General features: G+C 42.0%; 1 protein-coding gene across 1 annotated transcript in view; it reads left to right on the forward strand.

Annotated features, from left to right (window-relative positions):
- Positions 1–16,426, forward strand: part of SNX31 (sorting nexin 31) — a 56,225-nt gene that overhangs the window by 27,208 nt on the left and 12,591 nt on the right. The window contains 3 exon segments of the mRNA XM_028108932.1: positions 2,159–2,228; positions 7,990–8,082; positions 12,589–12,792. Of these exon segments, the coding sequence (XP_027964733.1) occupies positions 2,159–2,228; positions 7,990–8,082; positions 12,589–12,792 (367 nt within the window).

Here is a 16,426-nt window from a genome sequence, read left to right on the forward strand (position 1 = left end):
GTATTCTGAGAAACTCAAAATCTGTGGCATGGAACCCTGAGAAGGGGAAAAGGAAAAAACCCTGAGCAGTTCCATCTAAGTGTTTCTGGAAGCTGCTTAGTATACCAAGTGGCTGAGCATGATTGTTCCTGGGATCAGAGTATGTGAATCTAAATCCCAGCCCTCTCAGGATTTAGCTGAATAACCTCAGCCAAGTTACTCAAGCTCACTAAGCCTCAGTTTCTTTATCTGTAAAATGGGAATAATAATAAGAGTCTACCTCAAACAATTAATATGAGGGTTAAATAAAATAATTCCACATGCTCAGCAAATTTTGGTCTTGTTTGTTACTGTTATACTGAGGATAATAATGATAATAGTAATAACAATAACAACAGAAATCCCTGGGGCTTATACTGTTTTGCTCATGGGCTCTCCAGAGAACTTGACATCACAGAAGACATGAGGATTCTGTCCCTCACCTTGAAGCCTTAATTGGAAATTGGGCTTAGCCTATGTCTTCATTAAAGAGGTATATTCTAGATCATCAGTGCAAGAGAAAATGTCATTCACTTGTCAGCGTCTCGGATCCAGGCAGGTTGCCTTTGCTTAGGGGAACTGTGAAGAAAGGAGGTCCCACTCCAGTTGTTAGAGCTGAGGGTCAAGTCACCCGACGGGGAGAGCCTGGGGTAGGATCCTGAAGGTGACTTGTCCTCTTTTTAGGAAAAGTCTAACTGAGTGGGAGCAGGGAGGCTAGCTTAGCTGCCCTGAGCTGTGGGATTCCCAGCATGTGAAACATCACAATGAAGCCTAGCCAGCATTTGGGGGATTTTTCTCTGTCTGTGAATTCTCTGGTGCATCTCTCCAATTATGATATGTTTCCTTCCAGACCGGAGGGAGCCCACCCTGGCCTCTCAGAGCCCCAGTGTGGGATGGGTCTGGGGACTGTCTAGCTCTGATGTAACAGTTGCTATTCTCTGCCATGGAGAATAGGGTGTATGTGCAGCATGCACATTGGCTAAATAGAATATTACAGAGTGCTTCCGTTGCTTCTCCCCCAGGAAGAAGGTGATCTTCAAGTCACATTTTCATCCTTTCCTAACGTATGCCAATCCCATTGGTCTGTTAACCATTCACTTCTAAGTGCAGTGACTCTACTTACGTCTGCCTTCAGATTGGTTTAGACCAGCTGCAGTGGATCGTTTCCTGACCGTTTCCATCCATTCTCAGCAGCTCCTGTGCTTATACAGGAGCTATGATTTCAGTTTATCCTGGTGATTCTGGATCCGTTAGACAGACATGGAGCCCTGCCATTTGCAAGTCACTTTGCGAAGGTCCAGAGGGGCAACTCCAAATAGGATGCAGCCCCGACATACCTGGTATCAAGATCAACTTGAGGAGAGCAGTGATCAGGACGAATTCAGAGTGCTAAGGAAGCACAGAGGATGGAGTGGAAGCCTTGGGGAGTGGGGACCAGAGGATGCCAGGGGAGGCAGATAAGTCAGGGATGGAGGCTGGGGAGGGCAGTGGTCTTCCAAGCAGAGGAGAGAACACGTGGTTGGAATGTAGAGTGTGAGGGAGGGAGGTGGGTCATAGATGGAGCTCAGAATGAAAGCTAGGTATCCCATGACGGGTACCATGGAAGGGAGCAGGATGAGTGATCTAACTCCTGGGACTATGAGAGTCCAAAGACCACTCAGGAAAGAGCACTCAGGTTCGAATGCAGAACCTGAGACTGAGGGGGCCAAGGCTGAGGCAGATGGCCTGACAAAGAAAGCAGCTCGGGGGAGAGACGGGGGTGGCCTGGGTACAGGGCAGTGATACAGATGTGGGTACGGGGCTGATGAAGACACCAGGTACTGTGGGGTGGGGAGAGGGCATCCACACTTGGGGACTGACAGTGGGGCTGAGTGTGAAAGGGGCTGTGCACCATTTTCTGTCAGCTTTATTGTTTGGCATCTTTACTCTCAGAGTCCACCAGGCAAGAGCTTACAGTGGAAAGAAAGTAGGAGACAGAGAGGTGGAGGGACAAACCGAAAGTTAGGCGAGGAGACGGGTGTTAGAAAGGGGGGGGGCTCAGTTTAAAGTGTAGGGGGCCACCACTTCAGAGAGCACTTTCTCCCAGGTGTGCCCACCAGCCATGTCATATAAATGAACTTAATGCTCCTGAATCACACAGGTACATGGACCCATCCCTGGACTCCGTGCTGATGGACTGCCCAGCAGCGGTAGATTTGATCTATATGCAGGTGAGGGTGACCGAGGACTCTCAAAACATCAGATGTTCTTGACCATTTGAGATTGAAACCATTAGAAAAAATTTGTAATAGCTAAGAATTCTACCTCCATAGCTAGAAGAGGGAAAGTCACAGAGACAGAAAGTACAATAGAAGTCATTAGGGGCTAGGGGGCAGGGAGTTATTGTTTAATGGGTACAGAATTTTTGCTAGGGATGCTAAAAAAAAATAGGTATAAGAGAGTGTAAATAGTTACATGACATTATGAATGTTTTTAGTGCCACTGAATTGTACACTTAAAAATGGTTAAGAAGTGGGGCGCCTGGGTGGCTCAGTCAGTTAAGCGTCTGCCTTCGGCTCAGTTCATGATCCCAGGGTCCTGGGTTGGAGTCTCGAGTTGGGCTCCCTGCTCAGCTGAGAGCCTGCTTCTCCTTCGGCCTCTCCCCCGGCTCACACGTGTGCCCCCCCTCTTTCTCTCTAAAATAAATAAACCTTTTAAAAAATGGTTAAAATGATAAATATTATATGTATTTTACCACAGTAAAAAAAAATTTAAAAGAAGCAGAATTTAGAAAGAAAGTTCTACCTCCATTTTAACAATCTCTGAGTTTTCTAGCCAACACTCCATCATCTGGGCCAATTTCCATGAGCTTAGAAATGATGTCCCTCATAATCTAAAGCTACATGTGGTCCCTAAATCTCATTTTAGCATCATCTTCTTTTTCCCTGAGCTGACAAGCAGCGTACCTGCCCGCAGGGCCCGCTTCAGGGGTGTGTAGCCTGTGAAACAGCACTGGGACCCAAGCTCAGATGGGCCCCACACTTGTTTAAGATGCTGCTGTCGCCATCTTGAAATCCTTAATTTTGGAACAACAGACCCCACATTTTCATTTTGCATTAGGCCCTGCAAATTATGGTGTTGGTGCTGCCTACCCCGGTGCCCTAAGCCCCAGAAAGTACATTTAGAGTTTGGCTCCTTTCCTTTCCCGGACTCGGTGGTGAAGGTTCTACTGAGCAGTGGGACGGTCAGTGGATGCTGCCTCTGTGATACGTCTCCAGTTACCCCCCGACCCCCCTCTGTTCTCCTGCCTCACCAGCCCCCTGTTGCTACATACACGATGTTTCTCCATGGAATTGGAGTTATCACTTACAGAGAAAGGCAAAGACTGGGTACCTGGTGGCTCAGTCAATTAAGCGTCCAGACTCTTGGTTTCTGCTCAGGTCATATCTCAGGGTTATGAGATCGACCCCACATCAGCTCCATGCTCAACAGGGAGTCTGCTGGAGACTCTCTGTCTCTCTGCCCCTCCCCTCGCTCACTCTTGTTCTAAATAAATAAATAAATAAATAAATAAATAAATAAATAAATAAATAAAATCTTTTAAAAAAGGCAAAGACAGTGGCAGAATTCCCTTTTATATTCATAAAGCAAAGGCTCATCTTTGAAGAAATGACCACACTTTCATATTATCTTCTAAAGCAACCAGCAGTTGCTTTATGCACCCAGAGAGAGGGAAACTGCTTGGTGTTTTACTAAGCTGTATGCAAAAGAACTGCCTGGCACAGGCCAAGCAGGGCAGCTGAGGGCAGGAGAAATCACCAAATGCCTCAGAAGAACTAAAAGTAATTACCAGCTGGGGAAGGTGGGCATGGCGGGTTCACGCACCATGCACCAAAGTCATAGGGCACTGTGCCGCCGTTTCACTGGCAGTGTTTTTACTTAGTGTCTCACAAAATCATGGTACCAGAATCCATGTTATCTTCAGTTTGACCAAGTAGAGCATCACTGACATCTGTATTTTCCCCACTAGACTACCAGCCCCATGCAGGGACCTTGGCTTTTCCAACGCTGGGTGCAGCACTTGGACTGAGCAGACACATGGAGCCCAGTGGCCAGAATGTCTATAAGGGGTCACAGCCCTAATGCCCACTCCTTCTTATGTGACTTTTTTTTCCCAGATTTTATTTATTTATTTGGGAGAGAGAGACAGAGATAGTGAGCAGGGAAGAGAGGAAGAAGCAGACTCTCCACTCAGCAGGGAGCCCGATGCAGGGCTCGATCCCAGGACCCCAGGATCATGACCTGAGCTGAAACCAAGAGTCAGACGCTGAACCGACTGAGCCACCCAGACACCTCTCTTCTGTGACTTTTTAAGAGACCAAGGCAATTTAATAAATCATCTTCACAAAGCTCTTCTAAATTCTGAGGAGGCAAATCAAAATATCACTTATTAAATGTATAATGTTCACTGTCGTAGTTTAATGGCTAGAATATAGTTTTGAGTTCATTTCTTATACTTTAATTAAACCCACGTTGCGTGAGTTGGAACATAACTTGCCGTTTTAAATGCTTACTGAGGCTCATTGCTGTTCTACCCCTGCTATTACAGCATGTTATTGGTTGTGCCTGGTCTATTTGATACCACGTCCTTGGGGAGAATGCATCATGAGTCTCTACATGCTCATGTTCTGGTGGGAAACAGAGTCTTTCTGGCCTGGTTTCCAGGATACGTTGTGGTGAGAAGTAGGACCTGCCAGCATCATCATAGGAATTTTATCTGTCTTCATCAAGGAGTTGTAAACCAGAGAGAAATGGACCGTATTTCCTCTGCTTATAGCTGGAAAAAAAAAAAAATGGCTTTACAGAAAGCACACTGAATTCAGTTTCGAAGATGCGTTCTGTCCCTTGCTCTGTGGCAGGCTGTCTCTCCATGTGATCTGGGGCCTGCCACTTCCTCCTGAACCTGGCACTACAACATCCCCCTGTTGAGCGATGAGATTGAATGAACAGTTTCTAAATTCTCTCTCCACCTGAATAGACTGGTATTCAAACTATAGCTCTTTGCTTGGCAAAGTCTTCAAAAGATTGTAGCTGACATTATAATCATCTGTGCCATTATCATCAGCATTCTCACTGTTCACTGAGTCCATGCAGAGTTACCAAGAAGTCAGCCCCAGGGAGTCATGACCACCATTGTGGTCTCTTTTGGTGAAACTCTTCTCAGCTCCCCTCGAAAGAAAATGCCTCCCTCCCTCTCCACTCCTGTGGTATTTTGTTTATACCCTCCATTATGGTGCTTCTCACCCAACCTTGTAAATACCTCTTATATACCTATTTGCCTAACTAGACTCTGAATGGCCCAGGGCAGAGACTGTCCTGGAAGCTTAGGATGTGTGAAGGTATGAGAAGCAATCATCCTTTTAAATAATTAATGCAGAAAGTTCTTTGGAGTTCTTCCGATAAATAACGGTGCCATCATAATTAACTATTAAGGGATACCCTTTTGATTTTTCTAAAGCAGGTGTGCCCCATGACGTCCTAGGAGCCAAGTGGACTCCCACATGTTCCCTTTCTTTTTCTTTTTTAAAATTTGAGTAACAGGGCGCCTGGGTGGCTCAGTTGGTTAAGCGACTGCCTTCGGCTCAGGTCATGATCCTGGAGTCCCAGGATCAAGTCCCACATCGGGCTCCCTGCTCGGCGAGGAGCCTGCTTCTCCCTCTAACCCTCCCCCCTCTCATGTACTCTCTCTTTCTCTCATTCTCGCTCTCTCAAATAAATAAATAAATAAATCTTTAAAAAAAATTCGAGTAACATTAACAGAATGGAAGATTGTATATAAAACTATAAATTTCTGGGTTTTCTCAAAAATATTGAGGCTTGGTCAGTTCTGGGCCTGCATTTCAGCACCACTGGCCAGTATGGTTAACTTTGTACAAATTAGAACAAGGGGTCTCTTCCTCCAGGCTGGCCTAACCCTGTGTCAGGGCCCGTGGCTCGGGGAAGGGAGCATGGGTTGACCGTTAGCTTCCCCAGAGCTCCATGGCCCGGTGCCCTTTGTGCAGAGCCTGGCCTACCTGCACAGGCCCGGCCTTGCTCTGCCGTGCCTCCACCAGCGGAAGCTGAGTGGCTGATGCCTTTCTTTATGTTCCTCACTGCTGTACCCTCTGCAGGGGATACGAGATATGTGTGTTTGAAGCTCATGAAACCCATGGCTTAGGTGATTGCACTTGATTTTAAAAAATTAGTTTCTACATCAGTCTCCAGCAGCCAGTCTTTGGGGCCAGAGAACTGAGCAGAGCCATCTGTCTAAACTTGACTCTCTCATTGTTAGAATGAGGTCCTGTATGTCATGTATTTGATGACTCGTGAGCCCATAATCAGGGTCAAATCTTTTCAAAGGTAGTGAAACAAAAGCAGTCCGTTCCTGCTGATGTAGGGCATTTAAATCTCTGTGTCTGAGAGTCCCAGGTCCCCTAATGCTGAATGACATATCTTCAGTGAGTCTTTACTGTCATGATTGCTGTTCACCTTCTTTCTTTAGCCACGCTTTCTCTTTGATATCCCTGCCCTGTGATAACAGCCCTTACAGGACTCTGCCACCAAGTACAATTCAGGAAAGAAAAAGGTGTTCCGTTCTTCACACCCACATTGATTCCATTCAGGCATGGTGTCTAGGTTCAGTTTTGAGAATAGTTGGTGACCATGAGAAGGTCTTGGGGAGGGTAGGTGCCTACATGCTCAGAATTCAGTGGCTTGGGCAAGGGCTTGGTGCAGTGGCCAAATCAGGATTTTAACCCAACTCTTGCCACTTACTTCCCAGGTTATCTCAAAAGCCATAACCTCTCTGGACCTCAGTTTACCCATTTGTAAGATGGGGGGCTGTTCCTACCCCACAGAATCATTTGGGAACAGTCAGTAAGAAAACCTATCTACAACAGGTTCTCAACAAATACTAATTATTTTTCTTCTCCTCTCTAAACCCATCTCCTTTTCCCCCAATCTAAATAGCTAAATCAAAACTTTATTCAGCTCTTCATTCTCTGTTTGGGGATAAAGCATAACCAATAACACTGAGGGAGGGAACACGTAAGCTTACATTCAGATTAGGGTGTAAATAAGTGCCTGACAATTGGCAAAGAATTGTTGAGTGTTGGCTGTGTGTAAGACCTTGGACAAGATACACTGAGGTGAAGGACTCAAGGTTTTCCTTGAGGGGTTAACAGGCTAACTGAAGACCAATGGAAAACTTCTTTTAAATCATGATAAATAAAAACAGCACAGGCTAATCGTACCAGTTTAAATCCCATCAGTTCTATATGGAACTTCCTGTTGCCCTAAACCCTTGCTAGCCCTGAATATTACATATATTTTAGTCTTTGCCAAGTTGAGAGGCAAAAAAAAAAAAACAAAAAAAAAACAAAAACTGATTACTGGTGAGGTTAAATATAGATTGTAATTTGGAATTCCTTTTTGTTGATTGCTGATACATATTCCTTGTTGACATTTTCCCTATTACTTTACATGAATAATACCAACTTTTTCCCCATTTATGATGCAGTCATTTTCTCTGGTTTGCCATTTACTTCTTAGTTTTGTTCTTGATGGTTTTTATGTACAGAAGTTTTATATTTTCATGTAATTATATATTCCTTTATATTTAAAAATATTATTCCTTACCTCAAGATCAGAATTTTTTTTTCTGAATCTTTTTTTTTTTTTGAAACAGCTAAACCTTTATCTGGATTTATTTGATTGGGTGGCATGGGGAAAGAGCTAACTGTATTTTCTCTCCCAAGTGTGGCCAGTGTCCCCAAACCATTGGACGATCTCTTCCTACACCCACTAATTTAAAAAGTAACCTTTATAACATGCTAACTCCTTATATATGTCCACTTGGGTCTGTTTCTATAGCCTTTCATACATGAGTGTGTTTTTGCCAGATTAATTCATTTCTGCTAAGGTTGCTAATCCTACAACCTTTGTTGTTTTAAGGCAGTTCAGGACTTTGAAAAAGAATGGGCCAAACCCACACAGACACAGAGGCAGAAATTAGAGGCTCTGCAGAAGGAACACAACCAAACCAAGGTAAATCAGATATTGCACCAAGAGAAATCCCTTGGAGGGAAGTTAAAGAAACATATTAGAATTGAGCTGTTTCTTAATTTATAAACCCATCAACCACTAAAAATTGGGTTCTTTTAAAAAATGAAAATACCATCATTAATTTTTCTGATTATATTATTTAAAGATTCTGAAAAATACAATAGATTGTGGTGACCCCTTTGCCCACTTAATATAGATCCTCAGCATTTTTTTTTAATGACCACAGAGTATCCTGTTTTATTTTTTTTATTTTTTATTTATTTTTTTTTTTAAAGATTTTTTTTTATTTATTTCTTTGACAGAGAGAGACACAGTGAGAGAAGGAACACAAGCAGGGAGAGTGGCAGAGGGAGAAGCAGGCTTCCCGCCGAGCAAGGAGCCCAATGTGGGGCTCGATCCCAGGACCCTGGGATCATGACCTGAGCCGAAGGCAGACGCTTAACGACTGAGCCACTCAGGCGCCCCAGAGTATCCTGTTTTATAGTTATCATTTAGCTAACCAATGTCTTATTATTGGAAATCTGGTGGTTTCGTTTTTGCTGCTATAAATCACTTTGGCAGCGAGCACCATGAGGCCCAGGACTGTATCTAATTTACACATACCCTGTAAATTCCCAACACCTGGAACGGTTTCTGGCTGAAGGTCTCTGAATACTGCAGGCAGCATCCTCTGTCTTTGCGTACATATTCTATTATTTCTTAGAATATATTTCTAAAAGTCCATTTTTAAAGTTCCGTAAAGACTGTACCAACTCACATTCCTCCTGTCCCCAAGCCGTGATACAAGCCTGACGAACAAGGCATATTTTAACAGAAGAAATGGACTCTGCTTCATAGTGTTGTCTTCTTTATCCTTTAGACTTTGCTAGTGGTCACCACTTTGCCAATGTTCACTCATTGATTTTAAACAAAATGCAAACAAAATTTAGAGGACTCATTTATACCTACATCGACATAGAAAGTAATTCTTCAAAAGCTCAGATAGTTTGAGAATTTTACTGATGGGCAGGATAAGACAAGGAAAAAGCATCTACTGCCATGATTTAATATTTTCCTTCCTTGGTATTCTGCCTCAGGTTTGTCACGAAAACTTTGGGGGTCAATTTCAGTTATAGTGTTTATTTTGTTGGATGGAATATTTAGATATAATCAGATACATCAGCTGCTTTGGGTACAATTACAGATTCTAAGTGCATTTCTGCTCCCTAAACTTTTTAATTTAATAATTTAGTAAGAATATTGTTTTTACCATGTGCTATACTCCACCAAAATTTGTATTTGTATTTTTGACATAAAACAAATTTTATTTTCTATGATGAATGTTTTACCTGATTTTACCATACTATTTGTAATAGTCATCTTTAAAAAACTTTACTTTGAGTGCATGAATTAGATGGAAAAAAAAAAAAAGAACTGAACCATGATTCAAATTAACTGATATTCTCTTGAAGCATCTAAGGATACTGACATAAAAACCAGCATTATCTAAGTGTTTATAAAGTTCTTCTGCTAATAGATTCAGCACATTAACAACTATTGCTTTACTTTATATCCATGTGCAAAAAAACCTGGAGTTGAAAATGAGTGAAATTGGAGGCGCCTGGGTGGCTCAGTTGGTTAAGTGTCTGCCTTCGGCTCAGGTCATGGTCCCAGGGTCCTAGGATCCAGCCCCACATTGAGCGCCACATAGGGCTCCCTGCTCAGTGGGGAGCCTGCTTCTCCTTCTGCCCCTCCCCAACTCGTGCTCGCATACTCTCTCTCAAATAAATAAATAAAGTCTTTAAAAAAGGAAAAGAAAGAAAATGATGAAATTAATTTAAAGGAGCAATTAGTTGATCTAAATCACAGATAGGCTAACTACAGCCCATGGACCACTCTTTTTGTAAATGAAGTTTTATTGACACACAGCCATTCTTTTACATACTGTCTAAGGCTGCTTTTTGTGCTAGGATGATTAAGGTGGGTAGTTATAATAGAGACAATATGCCCAGAAAACTGAAAATATTTACTATATGGCTGTTTACTGAAAAGTTTGCCAACCCTCAATCTAAATGAAAATATATGAACATACCTTTTGTAGTTAGGTATGTTCTTGTTAGCTTGTTAAACTATCTTTTTCAGGTGTAAGCTTCTTTAAAAAACTAATTTTCTTTAAAAAAAAAAAAACAACCCAACTAATCCTTGCAGATTTCTTTTAGTTTGCATATGGTCAGTAACATCACTACACCCAATTGTTGAATGACAAATGCCCACAAGCATTTTGAACAAGTTAATAATTCATTACTGACTTTCTAGAGAAATGGAGCTTAACTTTTATTTTTATTTATTTATTTATTTTAAAGATTTTATTTATTTATTTGAGAGAGAGAGAGAGAACACAAGAGGGGGGGGGTCAGAGGGAGAAGCAGACTCCCTGCTAAGCAGGGAGCCCGACGTGGGACTCGATTCTGGGACTCCAGGATCATGACCTGAGCTGAAGGCAGTCGCTTAACCAACTGAGCCACCCAGGTGCCCAGAGCTTAACTTTTAAACACATTCCATCTCTTTGAGAGCATTGCAGCCAAGAGTTGATTACAAAATGTTTTTTAAAGTGTTACCAAGCAATAAGATAACGATTTGTAGCATATAATAAATAAGAAACTATTGTAGCAAGAGCTTAAAACTGCTCTGTATGCTGTAAGGCAAGATTACTCAGCCCTTCCCCTACCCCTGCATGCGTAGCGTAACTCAGGACCTGTCATTTCTGCGGTTTCCCATTGACCCAAAGGAGGGCCAGGCGGCTTAACGCATCTCCTAAATTGAACGCGTGAACCACAGCACAATGAGCTGGTACAACAAACGATGTGAGTCTGGAAGGGACAGGAGCCTCAAATACCTCTCCTGCCTTGTAGTAACAGTCAGCTGCCCCTCACTGCTCATGTCTGGGCACATTTCACTTTCTCAGAGAGTGCTTCGTATAGTCCTTGAAAGGACTTGCCTTCCTTCAAGAAAGGGTCTGGAAAGTGCCAGGTTGTCACTGAGTGATCTCTCTGATTTAACCATGTGTTCAAGTAAGAACTCCCTTTTCTTCATGCTTATCTCCCACAGCATCAGGCAGGACCATGGTGAAAGCTGGAAGAACCAGGGAGAGGTCCCCAAACTGATATCAGCTTATTAAAAACCAATGGGTAATAGTAATGCTTTGTTACAAAAATGAAAAGTTCCAGATAGATATTGTCAGGACAGGATGCCTGGACCACAGGTGTGAACTGCAACTGTCCTCTGTTCTTAAGCCAAGTCAGAAGCAGAGGGAAAGGGGGCGCCTGGGTGGCTCAGTCGGTTAAGCATCTGACTCTTGATTCCGGTTCAGGTCATGGTCTCAGGGTTGGGCAGTTGAGCCCCGTGTCCGGCTCTGTGTTGGGTGTGGAGTCTGCTTAAGATTCTTTCTCTCCCTTTCCCTCTGCCCCTCCCCATTGGCTCTCTCTCTCTTAGAAAAAAAAAAGAAAGAAAGAAAAGCAGAGGGAAAAGCTAAATCTTAAAAGTTCCATAAAGGTGTTCCCTTGGCACTATTTGGCTGTCTCTAACTCTACTTAGAAAGCAGACTCACTTTCTCGTTTTATTGCCATTTGCAAAAACTCTTCCTCGGACAATTCATACCATCATCATATAATGCAGACTGTAAAAATTAACTACTTTCTTTCTACATAGACCTGAGCTTAGTTTTTTTTTTAAATAGCCTTTTTTTTTAAGGAGGCTTGACATCAAATGTAGGGATTGAACTCACAACCCTGAGATCAAGAGTCACATTCTCTACTGACAGAGTCAGCTAGGTTCAGCATTTCATTCATTCATTCATTCATTCATTCATTTAATATTTTCTCTCTTTCTTTCTCTCTCTCTCACGCTCTCTCTCTTTTAGAGAGAGAGCGTGAGAGAAAGAGAGATTGCAAGCAGTGGGGAGGAGCAGAGAGAGGGACAAGCGGACTCTGCACTAATCACAGAACCTGATGCTGGGCTTGATCCCAGAACCCTGAGATCATGACCTGGGCCGAAACCAAGAGTTGGCTGTTTAACAGACTGAGCCACCTGGGTGCCCCCAAACGGCATTTTAAGTGTAAACTTTTTGTTTATTTTGCTGTTGTAATTTGCTGAGATAGAATCCTATCTACTCATTCATTTGATTCACTCTGTTCTTCTCCATTCATCATTCAGTCACTGAATATTTTTGTTCCCACTATGTACCAAGCACTGTAACAGGAGCAGAGACACAATGGTGAATGAGGCAGAAATGGTTCAGCCTTGGCAGGACGCACCATGAACTTCCCAGGCCTTATTGTCAGGGAGCATAAAAAGACATTGTCTTTGTTCGTATCATCCAGAAGAAAAAGGTGCTTTCACTCTGGCTCAATTCCATGTGTTCCACTATAATGGCAGTAGCTTCTGACATAAGGTTGTCACTTTTTCAAGCAGTCTCTTGCTTCTTTTGCCTCACCTTCACCCCTGGAGCAGTTTCTGGAGCTGTCCCAAGAGGTGCGGCACTATGGGTACTTGCAGCTGGATCCATGTACCTGTGACTACCCAGAACCAGGCTGTGGGGCCATCCTCTCTGTTGGCAATAATGAGATCAGCTGCTGCATAACCCTGCCTGACAACCAGACCCAGGAAATCATTTTCCAGATGAACAGAGTGAAGTGCTGGCAGGTCACTTTCCTTGTAAGTATCTTGGCACTTTGCCTTACCCATGACTTCAAGTCTCTACCCGTGGTTTAAAAATTCTATTGTCTTTGGATGACAAAGTTGGCAGTAGGGAGATGGGCCTGCCGTTTGCATCACTACCTTGAGTGGACCGGCATCTAAGCCACATGAAGCATCACCTAATGGTAAAACCCGTCTATTGCCTGGTATAAGTGGCGCATCCAGAGCAGTAGAGATACCCATCTTTGCAACAACAGGCTTCTTTACTGCTTGGCGGCTGGTTATAGTAATACAGCACGGAGAAACAATGGCTACTGTTTATGGAGTACTTAACACAGACTCAGGACTGACAAGATTTCTACCCTTGGAAAAGGGGTGCTGACCAATAGAGCTCTTTGTAAGGATCCCCAGCATCATACTTACATTGACATCTCCTCCCAGAGGAAACGCTATGATCAGATGTATTGAGTGCCTACTTTGTATCAGATGCTGTTCTGGGTGCTGCCACGTCTATTATTTAATTAAATTCTTGCAATAACTCAGTGAACTAAGTGGGATTATCCCCTTTACACAGGAAACTGGGGTTAACTCGGAGAGGCCAAACACTATTAGAAAAACCGTGACCCCCCAGTTGCTAAATCCTTGGAATCCACAGGGATTTTTTGGCTGGCACAATACTAGGCCTCTCTGTGGCATTTGGTGTTGTCAACCCTTACTTGCTTCTCAGAATTCCCTCTCCTTCCTCCCCTGTTTTGTGGGCTGCCTCTTCCTCTGAGCACTTCTGAAGTGCTCGTTTCCCCTGGGGTTCCATTTCCATCTTTCCTCTACGTATTCTCTGAAATCAGTTGCCTACCTCCCTGTCGGAAGGTCCTAATGCCTTCTGGGCATCTACACCAGGTGTCTCATGGACATCCCAGACGCAGCCTTTTCCCAAACCAGACTCACCCTGGCCCTCTCCTGCCCAACCTAAAGATCCTCCCCCTCTGTGATCCCCATTTTGGTAAACACGACTTCTACCACCTGCTAAAGGCCAAACCAGCAATCTTGACATTTTCAGCATACGATTTCAGTCTTTTAAACTTACAGGACCTTGTTTTATGGCCCCCAAATCTGGTCTGTCTTGGTAAATGTTCCATGTACACTTGAAAAGAATGTGTATTCTGCCACTATTGGGTGAAGTATTCTGTAAGTTATCAATTAGGTCAAGCGGTTGACAGCGTTCAGATCTCCTGTGTCCTTGTACATTTTCTACTTGTTCTACCAGTTACCGAGAGAAGAGGAATGTTAAAACCTTCAAACCTAATTGTGGATTTGTCTATTTCTTTGAGATTTATCAGTTTTTTCCCTCTTTTCCTGCCTTCTTTTGATTAAGTATTTTATGATTCCATGTATTTACACCATTTTTTTAGTTGTACCTTTTCATTTATTTATGGTTACTTTATTTTTTTTAAAGATTTTTTTAATTTATTCATTTCTTTAGACTTCTTGAACTTATTACATTCCAGTTTTAATTATTATTACTACTTCACAAAAAGTGTAATAACACTGTACTTCGATTTCCCCTTTTGTGATATTTATTGCCATATTTCTACATATATAAGCCTCATGCTGCGTTATAATTATTTTTGCTTTTAAACAGTTGATTCTTTTAAACTTTTAATTTTGATGTAACTGTAGGTTCTCATGCAGTTGTAAGAAATGGTACAGAGATCCTGTGTACTCTTCACCCACATTTCTCAAATTATTAGTTACATTTTGCAGAACTATAGCACAACATCAACACCAGAATATTGGCATTGATACAAGCAGGAGTCCAAACATTTTCATCATCCCAAGAACCCCTCATGTTGGCCTTTTATAGCTCTACGTACTTTCTCTCGCCACACCTCTCTTTAGCCCCAAGGAACCACTAATCTGTTTGTTATTTTTATAATTGTGTCATTTCAGGAGTGCTATGTAAAACTCTTGGAAGTGATGGATATAGTCATTACTTTGATTGTGGTGATGGTTTCATGAATGTATGCTTATGTCCAAACCTCATCAGATTGTGTACATTAAATATGTGCAAGGTTATTTTTTTACGTCAATTACACCTCAATAAAACCGTTAAAAAAAATAAAAACAGAAACAGGTTTTAGAAACCTAAAACAAGGTTATGTACTGATGAGTTGATGAAAATTTTGTAACCAGAGGTTTGCAGGAACCTAACCCTGCATTTCCCCCGGAGCAATGACTCAGTGTTCAGTAATGCAGTGTTTACAGCGACTTTATAGAACAGGACTACTGTGAATAATAAGAATTGACTGAATTTAGGAGGCAAAAATGTAAACAAAAACAAGGAATTGATTACCTTACAAATGTTCTCTAAATGGAATCATATGTAGCCTTAAGGATTGGCTTTTTTTACTCAGCATAATTCTTTAGTAATTCATTCAGATTGTTGTATGTATCAGTAGTTTGGTTCTTTTTATTGCTGAGCAGTATTCCATGGTATGAAATGGACAAGATTTATTTAACCACTCACCCAATGAACGATAACTGTTTGTTTCCAGTTTTTAGCTATTATGAATAAAATTCCTATAAGCATTCATATGTATGTTTTGGAGCACAAATCTCCATTTCTGTGGCATAAATGCTTGGGAGTACGGTTGCTGGGTTATTTGGAAGTTGCATGCTTAGTTTTTTAAGAAATTGCCAAACGGTTTTCAAGAGTGGCTGTGCTAATTTCCATTCCCACCAGTGAGGCATGAGTGATGGTGTTTCTCGGCATCCTCATCAGCATTTGGTGTTGTCACTGTTTTTTAGTTTAGTCATTCATGTAAGTGTGGAATGGCATTTCATTGTGATTTTAATTTGCATTTCCCTCCTGGCTGATGGTGCTGACCATCTTTTCATATGCTTATTTGCCATCTTGTCTATCTTTGGTGAAATGTTTTCTTCCATATCTTTTGCCTATTTTCTAATTGATTGTTTGGGTTTTTTGGTGGTTTTTTTTTTTTTTTTACTGTTGTTTTGAGAGTACTTCTTATATCCTAGTTACTAGTCTTTTGTTGGATATGTGGTTTGCAAATATTTTCTCTCACTCTCTAGTTTTTCATTCTCTCAACAGGGTCTTGTACAGAGCAAAAGTTTTTAATTTTGATGAATTCTAATTCATCAGTTTTTCCTTTTATAGATTGTGCTTTTAGTGTTGAGTCTAAGAACTCTGCCAAACCCTGGTTCCTGAAGATTTTTTCCTTAGAGTTTTTTCCTAAAGGTTTTACAGTTATAGGTCATACATTTAAGTCCATGACTCATTCTGAGTTAGTTTTCATCTAGGGTGTGAAACTCAGAACAACATTCCCTTTTTTGCCTGTGGAAGTCCACTGGCTCAGCACCATTTGTTGCAAAGCCTGTCCTTTAAGTGACTTGCTTTTGCACCTTTGTCAGATATCAGCTGGGCATATTTGTGTGGATTTATTTCTGGATTCCCTAGTCTGTTCCATGATGCATATGTCTATCCCTCCCCCCAGTACTCCATACACAGTCATTCCCTTCCTTTGTAACAGCTTTATCAAGATATAACTCCCATACCATACAATTCACTTATATAAAGTGTACAATTCAGGGGTGTTTAATGCATTCCCAGAGTTTTGCATCCATCACCACAATC

The sequence above is a fragment of the Eumetopias jubatus genome, unplaced genomic scaffold, assembly GCF_037043125.1.
Source record: "Eumetopias jubatus isolate StellerSeaLion01/CBP00866 unplaced genomic scaffold, mEumJub1_p1.0 scaffold_4, whole genome shotgun sequence".
Lineage (NCBI taxonomy): Eukaryota > Metazoa > Chordata > Mammalia > Carnivora > Otariidae > Eumetopias > Eumetopias jubatus.